This window comes from Rhinolophus ferrumequinum, chromosome 20, assembly GCF_004115265.2.
Source record: "Rhinolophus ferrumequinum isolate MPI-CBG mRhiFer1 chromosome 20, mRhiFer1_v1.p, whole genome shotgun sequence".
Lineage (NCBI taxonomy): Eukaryota > Metazoa > Chordata > Mammalia > Chiroptera > Rhinolophidae > Rhinolophus > Rhinolophus ferrumequinum.
In genome coordinates, this window is record NC_046303.1 from 22,605,450 (window position 1) to 22,619,921 (window position 14,472).

At 35.6% G+C, this 14,472-nt stretch overlaps 1 protein-coding gene across 4 annotated transcripts in view; it reads left to right on the forward strand.

Annotated features, from left to right (window-relative positions):
* CRPPA (CDP-L-ribitol pyrophosphorylase A) overlaps positions 1–14,472 on the forward strand; it is a 216,795-nt gene that overhangs the window by 16,967 nt on the left and 185,356 nt on the right. For 3 of the 4 annotated variants that reach the window (XM_033088857.1, XM_033088859.1, XM_033088858.1), the window contains exon 3: positions 9,081–9,230. The exons of the other annotated variant lie outside the window; for it this stretch is intronic. In XM_033088857.1, the coding sequence (XP_032944748.1) occupies positions 9,081–9,230 (150 nt within the window). The remainder of the gene's footprint in view (positions 1–9,080; positions 9,231–14,472) is intronic. 4 annotated transcript variants of the gene reach the window in all.

The window sequence follows — 14,472 nt, forward strand, 5'->3', positions numbered from 1 at the left end:
AGAACTTTAGTCGTGGTAGATGGTTACAGAACACTTAAAATCAAAGGTGTATGTGGACATCGTTTCTTGTATAGGAAGCGTACACATTTCTTCATTAAACATTAACTAATTTTGACTTAGAAAATCTTTGAGTTATCTTCTGAAGCGAAACAGTGAACTTTATGTAATAACTAGAAATTTTGACATGTGGTGTGTGGGTGTGTTTGTATGTAATCCCTTTGGATTTGCAGCATGACTATATTTATCAATGATTAATAGCACTTTGGAAATTCTTACATTTAATATGTGTGCATCAGCAAGAATATACTTTGCCACTACTCGGTTTTACAACTTTGTACAGTATATTTTGGGCATGTTGTAAAACAGATGGAAAATCACTTGGCAGATGTTTGACTCTAGATTTGGCAATTGGACATTAGATAGAAGTGACCATGGCTAATAATCACTTGTACTAGATCCATGTTGGGTATTTTTGATCATGAGCAAGTGCACTGAAGGTCAGGGTTTAGTTCTGGGTGGGGTTCAGGTAATGAGCTCTCCTGGGTCATTGGATTGTGTCATTATCTATTGGAGAGACACTGGAATTGATTTAAGTCCTAGCTCTAAAGAAGCAGTTTTATTTGTGAAAAAGCAGTGAGTTCTGATTCAGTGGGAAATTTTAGCCTTACTTTGACAAAGATTTAAATGCCCAAGGCAGGTACTGAACTATTCCCTGACTGCTGTGGAATGAGGTGAAACTTGATCTGTTTCTGATGCTGGGGAAGATACTGTGAAAATCTTTTGTTTTGATTCACTACTTGAAACTACCTACTCCTGTATATCTGTCTATGAATTACCTTCAAATGAAGTTGAAGAATGGGTAGGTCAAGGCAAGATGAGTATATTTAGGGATTAAAGCGAAATAAAGTTTATTACATATCCAAGTGTAATGTTCCTCATTATATTAGCTTTAAGGTAAATGGTACTAGTTTAACTTCCAGGAATTAAAGTTTAGTATCTAAGATGGCGGCTTCCTTATTCCTTTTTGCTGCATAATCACTTTTAGGAGTGCTTTATGACTGGGACAGAGGTTTTTCTAAAATACCTATATTTCTATATTGAAAAAATAATAATTTCTTTTAATTTGTCAAAAAAGGAGATTGGAAGTATTCTATTATAAAAAATATTCAAAATTTCGTAACTGCTAATGATTAGCTTTGAAGATGTAATTCTGTAAATATTTCTTACGTAGTCTTTCAATAAAGACAACTCAGCTAACCCAAATTGCAATTGCGAGGTCTGAGGATTTCTGTTGAACATAAATCTGTTGTCATAATTAGCTTGAATGAAGATGCCCGAGGAGGAATGCATGTTAACGCCTCCTGTGTACATGGGCGATAAGTATTGTTCAATTTTGCTTTTAAAAGTAAACAGTAGAGGTGGGTTCATTATCCCACATTGTGTGATTTGTATTTCCATGCGTTGACATGTAGAAATACTTTGATAGATTAGCTTGAAAGGCAAGTACTCACGGTGGTGCTGCGCTATTAAGCGTCCATTCAGGGCTTATTATTGCTAATTCTCATGGAGACAGTGCATTTGATAACTTGGTTATCATATTTCCTATAACCAACTTCCTAGACGCTGTATTTGGGAGGCAACTCATCAACTTTGTCCATACTTGTGTCATGATTTTGATGCTTTGAATTTCAAGATAGACCACTGAAGTGAGGATTCATTGCTTGTTTATTTCTGAACAAATGTCCCTTACCATGGCAATATTAGGTTGGTGCAAAACTAATTGGGTTTTTGCAACTTTTTTTTTTTTTTTTAACCTTTTAAACCACAGTTACTTTTGCACCAACCCAATAGCTATGGTACATGTCTATTGGCGTAAGCATCTTTTTTCTAGATCTGCTTAGACCAGATAGCTGGGCGAATGGTAGTCAGAGAAAAGAAGGGTCAGCAAATGTATGATTTTTCACTTGTGACCTTTTCCTTGGGCCTTTTGCTGAGTAAGACCCCCAAAGCTGGTAGCCACCTTGTGCTTTCAATTGTCTTCATATTGTACTACTTTCTACTAGACCTTTTGGCTTCCATAGCCAAGAACCTACTTATTCTTGGAATTTAGCCATTATAACATCTGAAGCATGGATGATTTCTCCTCTTGAGAAGTTAGTTTTCAGTAATCAAAAATGAGAGTCCACAAATACAAATTTTAGAAATTTTCTTTTTAAAAATACTGAAAACACACAGAGAATATTGGATGTCTTCAAATCTACCACCTGATATAATAAATAGAACTTTACCAATCACTTTGAAACTGGTCCCTGCCCTGATCTTATTTACTCCTCCCGAATGGATAAACATTACCCCGGACTTGATTTTTTCAGAAACTATTCCCAAACAAACCCTCTTTTTTTATTATTCTCTTGCTTTTCTTTTTCAATTTGGTAGCCTGTATTCCTAAACAACATTTGTTATGTTTTTATGATCTCTTTTCATAATTTATTTTTTGAGGCGTAATTGACATTTCATTGACATATGTTTGTATGATTTTTTTTCCTGATGTCTTGCATATATCTTGACAGCATTTATTTTTACACGATATATTTGGGGGAATGTACTCACGTGACTGTGCAGCTATAGTTCATTTATGATCAGTAATCACAATTCATCTATTTACAGTTGAGGGATGTTGGTTTTCTTTCGTTTTTGCTAATGCAAACATGCTGGCATGAACATTGTTATGCATGTCTTCTGGTGAACATGTGCAAGGATTTTTCTAGAGTCAAGATATATACAGGTTATCAGTTTTACCAGATGCTGAATTATTTTCAAAACTTGTATCAAATTACTCTCTCATCAGTAGTAGGCATAACAAGAGTTTGAGTTGCCTCACGTCCTTACCATCACTTGATTTTGTTAGACGTCTTTTTTTCTGATCCCATTAGTGGAAAATGCTTTCTCTTTGTGGTTTAAGTTAGCATTTTGTTAATAATTTTTTCATATATTTATGGGCTTTATGTGTCGTCATAAATCACCCATGGAAGTCTTTTGCCCCTGTTTCTATTTTTAAAATAAATAACGATTTGTAGGAGTTATTTACACATTTTGGACACTAATAGTTTGTCAGTAATATATTATCTGCTTTGTAACTGTTTTCTCCCATTTTTTTTAAGCTATAAATACTGTTTTGTGATGAATGAGCAATTTTATTTTAATATATTCAAAATTACTAATGTCTTCCTTTATGGCTTTTGATTTTGTTTGGGGTCTGAGAGAGGCAGGGTGGGTGCTTTAGGTTCAGATTGTGGCAGTGGCGACAGTGAAAAGTGGGCAAAATTTGGGATATTTTGCAGTTGATGGGGCTTGCTTATGGATTGGATATGGAGTAAGGGGGGTGGGGAGAAATCAATGCTGACCTTCAAGGTTTTTGGTAATAATGACTGGAAGAATAGAGTTGACATTTATGTAAATGGGCAAGTCTGTAGAGGAGCAGGTTTGGGGTCTGTGGTATGGGTAAAATCAACACTTTGATTTCATTATGTTACAATTGAGATGTGTATTTTGATATGAGTGGAGATATTAAAAATGAAATTTGGATGTACAAGTCCAAAGTTCAAGAGAAAGTTCTAGGCTGCATGTATAGATTTGGAAGTTCTCACATAGATGCTATTTGAAGCCATGCAACTTTATGAGTTCCCCTATGGAATGAGTGTAGCTAGAGAAGTCTGTGGTCTGAACTCTGGACTATTTCACTGTTTAGAATGAGAATACTATAAAGATCTAGGATTTAGAGTGTGGGAAGATGAGAGGGTTTGTTTGGGAATAGTTTCTGAAAATCAAGTGAACAAATGATCTCAGCAGGGCAAAGAGCTATCTGGGTTTTGGCTATGTGGGGGTCACTGATGACATTAGTAAATGTACTTTTGTAGAGCTGTAGAGATAAAATCCTTATTGAAGTGGATTCCAGAGAGCATAGGAGAAGAGAGAAATTGGAGATATGGAGTAGTACAGATAATTTTTTCAAAGACTTTTGCTTTGAACATGTGTGGAGAAATTTGGTTTCTGGAGGAAGACGTGATCAAAAGAGGAATGATTTAAAGATGGGAGATATCGTGGAATTTTTGTATTATTAAATGGAGGCAATTCAGTAGAGGAATAAAAATGATGAGGCAGGAGAGAAAGAAGACAATTGGTACAGAGAAGTACTTGAGAAGGAAGAAGGTAGAGATGTTGGCTCTTACATAGGAGATGATACGTAGTTTTTAGAGTTTAAATTTTGCATTGTTTTTGTTAACTATATCCCTAAGTATTTTATTCTTTTTGAAGCTATTGTAACAATTTTTTTTTAATTTTGTTTTTGGTTTGTTCAATTCTAGTAGATGGAAATATAATTGATTTTTATATATTGAACTTGTCCTCTGCATTCTTGCTAAACTTGTTAGTTCTAGTAGTTTTTAGTGGATTCATTAGGATTTTCTATATACGAGATCTTGTCATCTGACAATACAGTTTTATATTTGGGGAATGCCTTTTATTATATATTCTTGCCTGATTTCTCTGACTAGAACTTCAAGTACAGTGTTTAATACAAGTGGTGACAGTGGACATCCTTCTTATGTCTTCCTGTTAGAGAAAAAACATTCAGACTTGCACCATGATGTATGATATCAGCTGTGGGTTTTTCATAGATGTCCTTTATCAGGTTGAGCAAGTTCTTTTCTGTTCCTAATTTATGGCATGCTTCTTTTAATGAAGGAGTGTTGGATTTTGTCAGATGTTTTTTCTGCATCTATTGAGATGTTCATGTGTTTTGTCCTTTATTCTATTAATATGGTGTATTAAATTGATTTTGTCATGTTGAACCCATTTGGCATTCCTGGGATACTTCCACTTGATCATGGTGCATATTACTTTTTATATGTTGTCAGATTTCATTTGTTAGTATTTTTTTTTTTTGAAGATTTTTGCATCTGGATTTATCAGGTGTTTTAATCTATAGTTTTATTTTTTGTTATGTCCTTGTCTGGTTTTGGAATTAGGGTAATACCAGTCTTGTAAAATGAGTTGGGAAGTGTTCTTTCCTATTTTTTGAAATAGTGGTAGGAATTAGTATTAGGAAAAAAAACCCCACTTTTTTGATATAATTAATCTATGAAGCTTCTGGCCCTGGGCTTTATTTTGTGGGAAATTTTAAAAGTTTTCTAATTGTTATAGGTCTATTCAGATATTTTATTCTTAAGTTAGTTTTGGTAGTTTGTGTCTTTCTAGGAAATTGTGATTTCATCTATTACCTAACTTGTTGATATATACTTATTCAGAGTTTTCTTTTATATTCCTTTGTATTTATGTAAGGCTGGAAGAAATGTTACCACTTTCATTCCTGATCTTACCAATTTGTGACATTTTCTTGGTTAGTCTAGGTAAAGGTTTGTCAATTCTGTTTATCTTTTCAAAGAACCAAGTTTTTGTTTCCTGATTTTTTTTTTAAATTCTCTATTACACTTATTTCTGCTCTGATCTTATTTACTTCTTATTCCTGCTTGCGCTTCAGTTTTCTTTTTCTTTTTACAGTGTCTTAAGGTAGAAGGTTAGGTTTTTTATTTTTTATTTTTTTTATTTTTCAATTACAGTGACATTCAAAATTTTATATTAGTTTCAGGTGAACAGTGTAATGGTTAGACATTTATATAATTTATGAAGTGATCCCCCTGATTAGTCTGGTGCTCACCTGACCCTATACATAGTTATTACAATATTATTGACTGTATTCCCTATGCTGTACTGTACAGCCCCTGACTATTTTGTAAATAACAATTTGTACTTCTTAATCCCTTCACCTTTTTCACCCAGCCCCCACCCCGGCCCCACTCCCATCTGTCAACAATCAGTTTGTTCTCTGTATCTCTGAGTCTGTTTCCATTTGGTTTGTTTGTTTATTTTGTTTAGATTCCACGTATAAGTGAGATCATATGATATTTGTCAGGTTTTTAATTTGAGAATTTTTTCTTATATAGACATTCACAGCTATAAATTGCCCTCTTAGGACTGCTTTAGTTGTACTTTTCTCTTCATTGTCCTGCATAATCTCTATTGATCTAACTTTAAATTCATCGATTCTTTCTTGTCCATTTCAAATCTATTGCTGAGCCAGCCCTCTACTGAGTTGTTCATTTTAGTTATTATACATTTCAACTCTAGAATTTCTATTTAGTTTTAAAAAATGTCTGTCTTAATATTGATAATATTTTTGTCATACTTCTTTAACCATGATTTTTCTTTAGTTCTTAGAACATATTTATAATAGCTGATTTAAAGCCTTTATCTGTAAAGTGTGACATCTGGGCCCTCTCACAGGCAGTTCCTATTGTTTGCTTTTTATCTTTTCTTTTCTTTTCTTTTTTTTTTTTTTTTTACTTTTGTATAGTTCACACGTTTGTTTAATTGCATCTCTATTTTTTGATAAACTGGATATTTTAGATACTGCGTTTTGTCAATTTCAGGCACTGATTCTCTCTTTTCCACCTCCCAGGACTTGTTATTGTTTGCGACTTTGTGGGTCTGTTTTAGTGAAGTCTTTTTCCTTTACAGGGTGAAGCCTCTGATGTCATAGGGTACAGTGTTGGGCATGTGTTTAGTCACCCTGAGATGCAGTGGTTTTAGCAGGTTCTCTTTGATTTTCTTTCCTTGACATCTGTTAGACTGTCTGCCTCTGTTGATATCACACCCAACTGATAAGCTCCATTTTATGCCCGAATTGCCCTTTTTGGGGAGTTTTTTTTTGGCAACAACACCCAGGGCATAAATTGCTCTACAGTCGAATCCAAATAAGTTCTGGCCCCTTTGCATGGGTGGTATTTGAGGTTTGCTTGGCTTCCAAGGGTGTTCTTGTTAGCTGTCTCATTCCCTGGTTATCTCCAGTAAACTAGTGGGTCTACAGTTTAGTTTTTATCGTTTCATGTAGCTACCAGCCTCCTCTTAATTTCTTACCATGATAATATCCTTTTCTTTTTGAGAGTACACTTAATAAAGTCAGTTCCCTTAGGGAGAGCTTCATGGCTCTCTGTTCTTAGAGCCTGTCTCTTGCCTTGTGAAAAATCACTGCTCCACTCCGTTGGAGCTGTGGGTGGGTATGCTGTCTTGTTTCTTTCAGACTGACAGACACCCTTACTTCATGAGCAAGGTGCTGCATGGGGGCATTGGAAGACTCCCATCTTCTCTTTTTTCCTTTCCTGGTGTAGAACCTCTGCCTACGTGTGATCTGGGGCAAAGGTGATTCAGGCCCCAGTATTTTCTGCCTACCATTCCTTGGGGCAGATCCTTACCCTATAGGTGGAAGAAGGGAGTCTTCAACCTCTTAGGCACACTTGTCTATAATTTAGCCTCTGTGACATGGCATTGCGTGAGATGGGAAATGTTAGCATTCTGCTTCTCCCACTGGGAGCTTCGGGAAGAGGCCCCCCCGTGCCCCCCTTTCTGACATACTTATTCTGAGAGGAACTTCAATCACACTAAACTGGGTGTGGAATGTGGGAAGAAACAGATCATAACTCAAGCACCACAGGCTTTCTTTGTTCTTATCAAGATTTAGTAGATTTTCTTGAATAAATGTTTCTTAATTTGCTGAATGCCCTTAGGACAAGTTTCAAAAGCTCTTAAATGGGTGTTTTTTTAAATACTTTCCACTAGTTGTAGTTGTTTTGCTGGGAGAGAATCTGCGCAGCTCCTTATGCTGACATTTTATGTGTCTCATGTTGTTTTATACATTTTTACTACATGGCCTGGCATAAAATTGCATATAAATAGTTGTGGTATAAATGTAACTGTTCCTTTAAAAGCACTGTGTGTGTATACACACGTGTCCATGTATTTCTTTCCTGTCTTGTCGTCTAACCCCTGCTGATACGTGTTGGGCTTGACCAGTTGGGCTTGTTCCTCACCTATGTCTCACCTACTTGAACATTATTCCCTCCCTGTTACCCTGACTGTCTCCTCCTTTTGGCTTTTATGCTGAGGCTCCACATTTTTACTTGAGTCCATGGAAATGGTGGCACAGTTTGTAAACTATCTCCTTGACTCATACATTAGCTTTGATTTTTAGCCAATCACTTGACTTTTGTAAACTAGTTCATGGATTGATGATCTTGTTCAGATACTGGTCTTAAGACCAGATTTGTTGTATTCGTGTATTAGCTTCCTGTGTTGTAATCCCCATGTAATAATTATGTGAAAGATAGGGCATTTGGAGTCTATATAAGGAGGTTTGGTTAATTGTCTGCCATAGGAACTGTATTTTAAGGCTGCTTCACCAAGGTAGCTGTCTGGTAATGATCTTTAAGACTATATTACAATGAGACTGTATTAACGATAAAGGGAAAAATTGTCAGCTATGAAGGTATATCTTTCATAAAGATGAAGGTGACAATTTTCAAAAATTATCAGCTATGAAGGTGTATGAAGGTGCATCAATTGATGAGACAGAGCTTTCATCAGAGCAATTGATATTAATAGATGTTTTGCCTGAGGGAACATTGTATTGATGCTATGTTTGAAGGGAGCTGTTTTTCACAGGATTTAGAGGAAAACAAATTCATTGTTACTTGGGTTGTTGTTGAGTCTTATTTTGGGGATCTTAGGGAATGTGTCTGTTTCCTTAATTATCTAATGTGGAAATTAAATCTTTGGAAGGCACACTAATTAGTAATTAGTAATTCATGCATAATCCGTTTCAGTTCTTTCATAATAGTCTTTCTCTTTCTCCCTCCCACATTCAGGGAATACCCAATTGTATCTTTGCATCCTTCTTTTTTTTTTTTTAGTTCTTGACTTCCGTGGCCTGTGATAAAAAGGATTTTGAACCTATAATAAAGAAAACATTTCTACCTCTTAGTATATGGAACTATAATATTATGAAATTGGTTTTTGATGTGAAAGGATTTGATTTATGAACCAGATTTATACTTTTTCAAATACTTTCTTGAGGTATGAATAAGATCTGCTTTCAAAAATGCGATATAGAATTCAGAATTTCACTTTAAAATATTCTCTAGGGGAAATAAATGGGTCATTTGCCACTTTTTTTGTTTGTTTGTTAGGCAGCAGGAGCAATTCGACCTCTTGTATCTACTGTCATCTGTCCATCTGCTGATGGTTGCTTAGACCAGTCTCTAGAACGTGCCAGACACAGAGCAAGTGAAATGCCCCAGGCTTTTCTATTTGATGTGATCTACGAAGCATATCAGCAGGTAAGAATTCTAGGTTTTAGAAAAAGCTGCAGTGTTGGGAGTTCCCAAGACCACCCCTATATTTGGAGATTTGCTAGAAGAACTCATGGGACTCAGCATGTATTTATACTTGTGGTTAAAATTGATGACAGTGAACTAGTGAGGATGCACAGCTGGATTATATGAGAAAGATACAGGCAGAGTCTGGAGGAATCCATGTGCAGTCTTCCTTATGCTCTCTCCCTCCCCTGAGCAGTAACGCGAAGACTACCTTCCCCCCAGCATGTGTGAAAATGCAACAACATGTGTGTGATGTTTCTCCCCAGGGAAGCCCGTTAGAGAGTTGGTGTCCAAGGTATATATTGGGTTGGTCACAAAAATAATTATCTGTGTTCTTGGTTTAGATGGGTAATTCTCATTGATAGCTTCCTTTTGGAGGTTTTGATATAAGTTCTTATGAAAATTGTTTTTGATCAATTGTATGCCTTAACGTAAGAACTATAATTTCAAGGCATAAACTAACAAGTGATCATTTCTGTAGAAGTTACAGAACTGATTAAAGATGATTAACATTTTGAACCATTTTTCAGCTTGGGGAAACTTATCTATAGTCAAGGAGTTTTATTGGAAATATTTCCATGAAATATTTCATGGTATGTCACTTGGTAAACATTGATTGAATCATATTTGGTGCTGGGATGCAATAGTCACTAAATAGACCAAGTCTATCCTTTGTGAATGTTACTTTTTTTTTTTTTACCATTTCAAAGATATATTTTTAATTTTTCAGCTTTAATGATATATAACTGACAAAATTGTGATGCATTTAAATTGTGACATTATCACATTGTGATAATCCATATATGTATATATGGATCCCCCCATTGAGTTAATTAACACATCCATCACCTCACTTATCAACTATTTTTTAAAAAAAATTTTTGGTGAGAACATTTAAGTTTTACTCTTAGCAAATTTCAATTGTACAATACACTGTTATTAACTATAGTCACCATGTTATTGTACATTAGATCCTCAGATCTCATTGATCTTATAGATGAAAGTTTATAACCTTTTACCAACCTCTCCCTATTTCACCCCCAGCTCCTGGTAACCATTGTTTCTACTCTGTTCCTATGAGTTTGACTTTTTTTTTCCTTTGGTTTCTACATATGAGTGAATCTATACAGTGTTTGTTGTTGTGTATGGCTTCCAGTTTCATAATGCTGGTGTAAATGGCAGGATATCCCTCTTTTTTAAGATTGAACAATATTGCATTGTGTGTGTGTGTGTGTTTGTGTGTGTGTGTGTATCACATTTTCTTTATCCATTCCTGTGTGCTTAGGTGGTTTCCATACCTTGGCTAATATGAATATTGACTTGTAATTTTCTTTTCTTGTAGTGTCCTTGTTTGATTTTGGTATCAGGGTAATGCTGGCCTTGTAAAATGACTTTCTAATCATGCTCTTCTCTTCTGTTTTTTGGAAGAGTTTGAGAAGGATTGTCATTAATTATTCTTTAAATGTTTGGTGGAATTTCCCAGTGAAACCATCTGGTCCTGGGCTCTTCTTTGTTGGGAGGTTTTAGATCACCGATTCAACCTCCTTACTAGTAATTAGTGTGTTCAGATTTTCTCTTTCTTCTTGATTCAGTCTTGGTAGGTTGTACAAGGTGTGATCAAACAATACAGTGAATGTTTAAATTAAAAAAAATTATTACAATAAAAGACACATTGCCATATAATTCCCCTCAAAATACTCTCCCTCGCTTTGAACACATTTATCTCATCATTCTTGCCACTTTCTGAAGCCGTTCTGGAAGTCCTCTTTCATGAGTGTCTTTAGTTGCGCTGTTGTGGCTGCCTCCATGTCCTGAATCATTTTGACTTTGGGGAAGAGCCAGAAGTCAAACGGTGCCAGATCCAGTGAATAAGGTGGTTGAGGACACACTGTAATGTTTTTATATGACAGAAATTGCCATACACCAGAAGTGATATGTGATATATCCAGATAGGCTAATACAAAGCTGTTTGTATTCTTCCTTCCAATAGACTCTTCTATTTAGATAGTAGCCATCCTAACTGGTGTGAGGTGATATCTCACAGCACCGCTTTGCATTCCCACAACAATGTAGGTTTTCAATTTCTCCAGCTTAATCTGTTTCATTGATATTTTCAAATTTATTGGTATATTACGTTTTTAATCAAAAATTTATATCTCTAGGAAAGAGACCATTAGTGTACAAATTGGCCAATTGCGGCCAATTATGGCCAATTATGGAGACATGTCTATTAAAGTCCTTTACCCATTACATTTGTTGTTATTGTTGTTGAGTGGTAGGAGTCCTTTATGTATTCTGGATATTAACCTCTTATCTGACACATAATTTGTAAACAATTTCTCCCATTTCATGGATTACCTTTTCACTTTGTTGATAGTGTCCTCTGATGCATAAAATTCTTTCATTTTTATATTATCTAATTTATCTATTTTTAAAAGTTTTGTTGCCTGTGCTTTTGGTATCATATCCAAGAAATCATTGCCCAAGTAAATATCATGAAGACTTCCCCTGTATTTTCTTCTAAGAATTTATAATTTTAGTTCTTACATTTATGTCTTTGTTTCATACTGAGTTAGTTTTTGTATATGGTGTTAGATAAGAGATCAACTTCACTTTTTTGGCATGTGGCTATTCAGTTTTTTAAGTGCCATTTGTTGAATGTTATCTAAACTCTTGTTAAAAATTATTTGAATGTATATGCAGGGGTTTATTTCTGGGTGCCTATTCTATTCCATTGGTCTATATATCTGTCTTTATGCCAGTACTGTACTGATTCAACTACTGTAGCTTTGCAGTAAGTTTTGAAATCAAGAAGAGTAAGACCTCCAACTTTTTTGATCTTTTTCAAGATTATTTTAGCTATTTTCAGTGACAATGCACTCTTTGATGTCCCTGACTCTGACCATATTTCCCTCTTATTATTCCTTCTGTCATCATTGTCTAGCACAGGGCCTCAAATCTAGATGTTTATACATATTATTGTGAGAATTTAAAAAAACTATACTGACTTTTTATAGTACAAAATATGGAATGTTCATAGGCTATGAATCTGTTTCCTGTATGTACTATGGAGTCAAAAATTGGACTTGGTGTAGAAACCTTAGAAAACAATACTATCTAGATATTTCATAATCTTACCTAGTTCACACTTGTTCTCTAGGAGCTGTGCCTTAATGAGATATGAACATCTGTCTTTACCCGTGTTATAAAAATTTTTTAAAATGCAGTGTGGATGCAATTCAATTATAAGTGTCTGTAAGAACAGCAGAAAGCAAACAAAAGATGAGGCAAACCGAGGACACAGATCATACTACAGAGAGGACATAAAAAAATAATAGGGTTGTTACTTTCTTCTTGTGGTTTATTCTGAGTTCATGGCATTGAATTGGAAAAATAAGATCCTGGGAAATTTTTGTTCAGTCTGGGAGATTACTGGAAATATTTTGTATGTTTGTGCTTTTCTGGTAAGAAAGTTAAAGGTGGGGAATGGAATGCATGGGAAGAGGCATACAATGGAAACACTATTCTGTTGTATGAGGTAGTCAGAAGGACCTCTTGGAGCTGTCAAGAGCCTTTTGTTTTATCTTCTAAAATCCTGATCTCTTTGTTACAGAATTTGGCAAGGAAAGCTGCTCTTTAAAATAAATAAAAATGAACTGGGGACATAGTATTTCCTCTTCTTGATCTTTTACCTCAGGACTTTGCATCTCAAAGTAGGTACTAACTTTTGGAGGACAGTCAGGAGAGGTCAGGAGTTTGAATTTACACAGATGGACACTGAAGAATTATACATAACTGACAGTCAAATTCCAGGCTTTGTCTGTGGCAAGAGCTGGCAGACACTAGTACCCAGGCAATCCTCTAATTCTTTCTCCTCCAAGGATGACTGAGCTGCAGATTACCAAGCAATTCCATGATCACATCATGGACTATTATGTGTACTAGCAGAGATGCCGTTATTTAGGTGGAAGAAATAAGGTTCCAAATGAAAAACGTTTTGGTTTACTTGAATGCTAAAGGAAATCCTGTGAGCTATGGGTTCATCCAGAATCAGATGGTGAAATAAATTTTGATCTCATTTAGTCCTTTGGCCCTTTATGTTAATTTGTGTAATGTATGCATTAGTATCAGCATGGTAGCTTTAGCAGTTTATGGCCAAAAGAAAACTGATTCCCTAGGCAAATCCAATAACCTCAACTCCTATTTGAGGCTCTTTTACTTTAGAAAAATTACAGAATGATGGAGAAACTATGGTGAGCTATTTTGAGGCTATATCTTATCATGAATGAATATGGATTTTAAAATTCATATAACTTTATTCACACATTTCTTCCATACTGTGTCTGTTGTGTGAAGCTGATGAATTAATGAAAATTCTGTGTGTATCTGACTTATGTGCTACGGCATTCATCTGTGGAGGGTGTTGCTGTGTCAGCTTGGTTAAATTGGGAACCTATTTTTTTTTTGTCAGTTAGATTGGCCAAAAGAGCAGTAAGAGTGAGATTTAGATGGCTGAAGTGAAGCAGACCTTCTCTAAACGGTCTTTTTTCTGTCAGATGGGGTGACCAACAGACACAAAGATGCCTGGTGGGTTCTAACCTGTCCTTGCCATTTTGCTCCACCATTTAGCTTGTCTTCCTGACAGCCAGTGCTGTTGTCTATCACTAGGCCTGGTTCATCACCAGATACTGGACTGGGGGACCCACTGAGGCAGTAGCTACACAGATGTAGCTGTTTCCCGCAGACCTCCCGTGGCTTTCCTCTCAAGGTCTCCCTTTGGTGGCTGGATGTGCTTGTCTGGTGTGATTAATTAGTCAATGATGTCTTCTCTGATCTTTCAACTTGCCTTCCATTCTATACCTTCCCCAGGGACACAACTGTGTGAGGTCTAATTCCTGGAACCCCTTATCACATATCACATACAGTGGGCCTGCTCCCCAGACTAATCCATTATCTAATTCAACTGTGGGGTTGTGTCCATGCTGTGTCCACTTATATGTTGTACAAGCAACTCTGACTGTTTTTCACCATTGCTAAATTACTTTTTTTTTTGTTTCACCTTGTTTAGAAAATAATACATTTTTAGAAGGTACATGTGTGTTTTAAAAAGTAATAAATTTATGTGGTATTTGGTGGCAAAGTTGTTTGAGTTTGAAAGATAGCTTTCTTCTTGAATGTTTCACAAAGTGTTGCCAAAAGAATT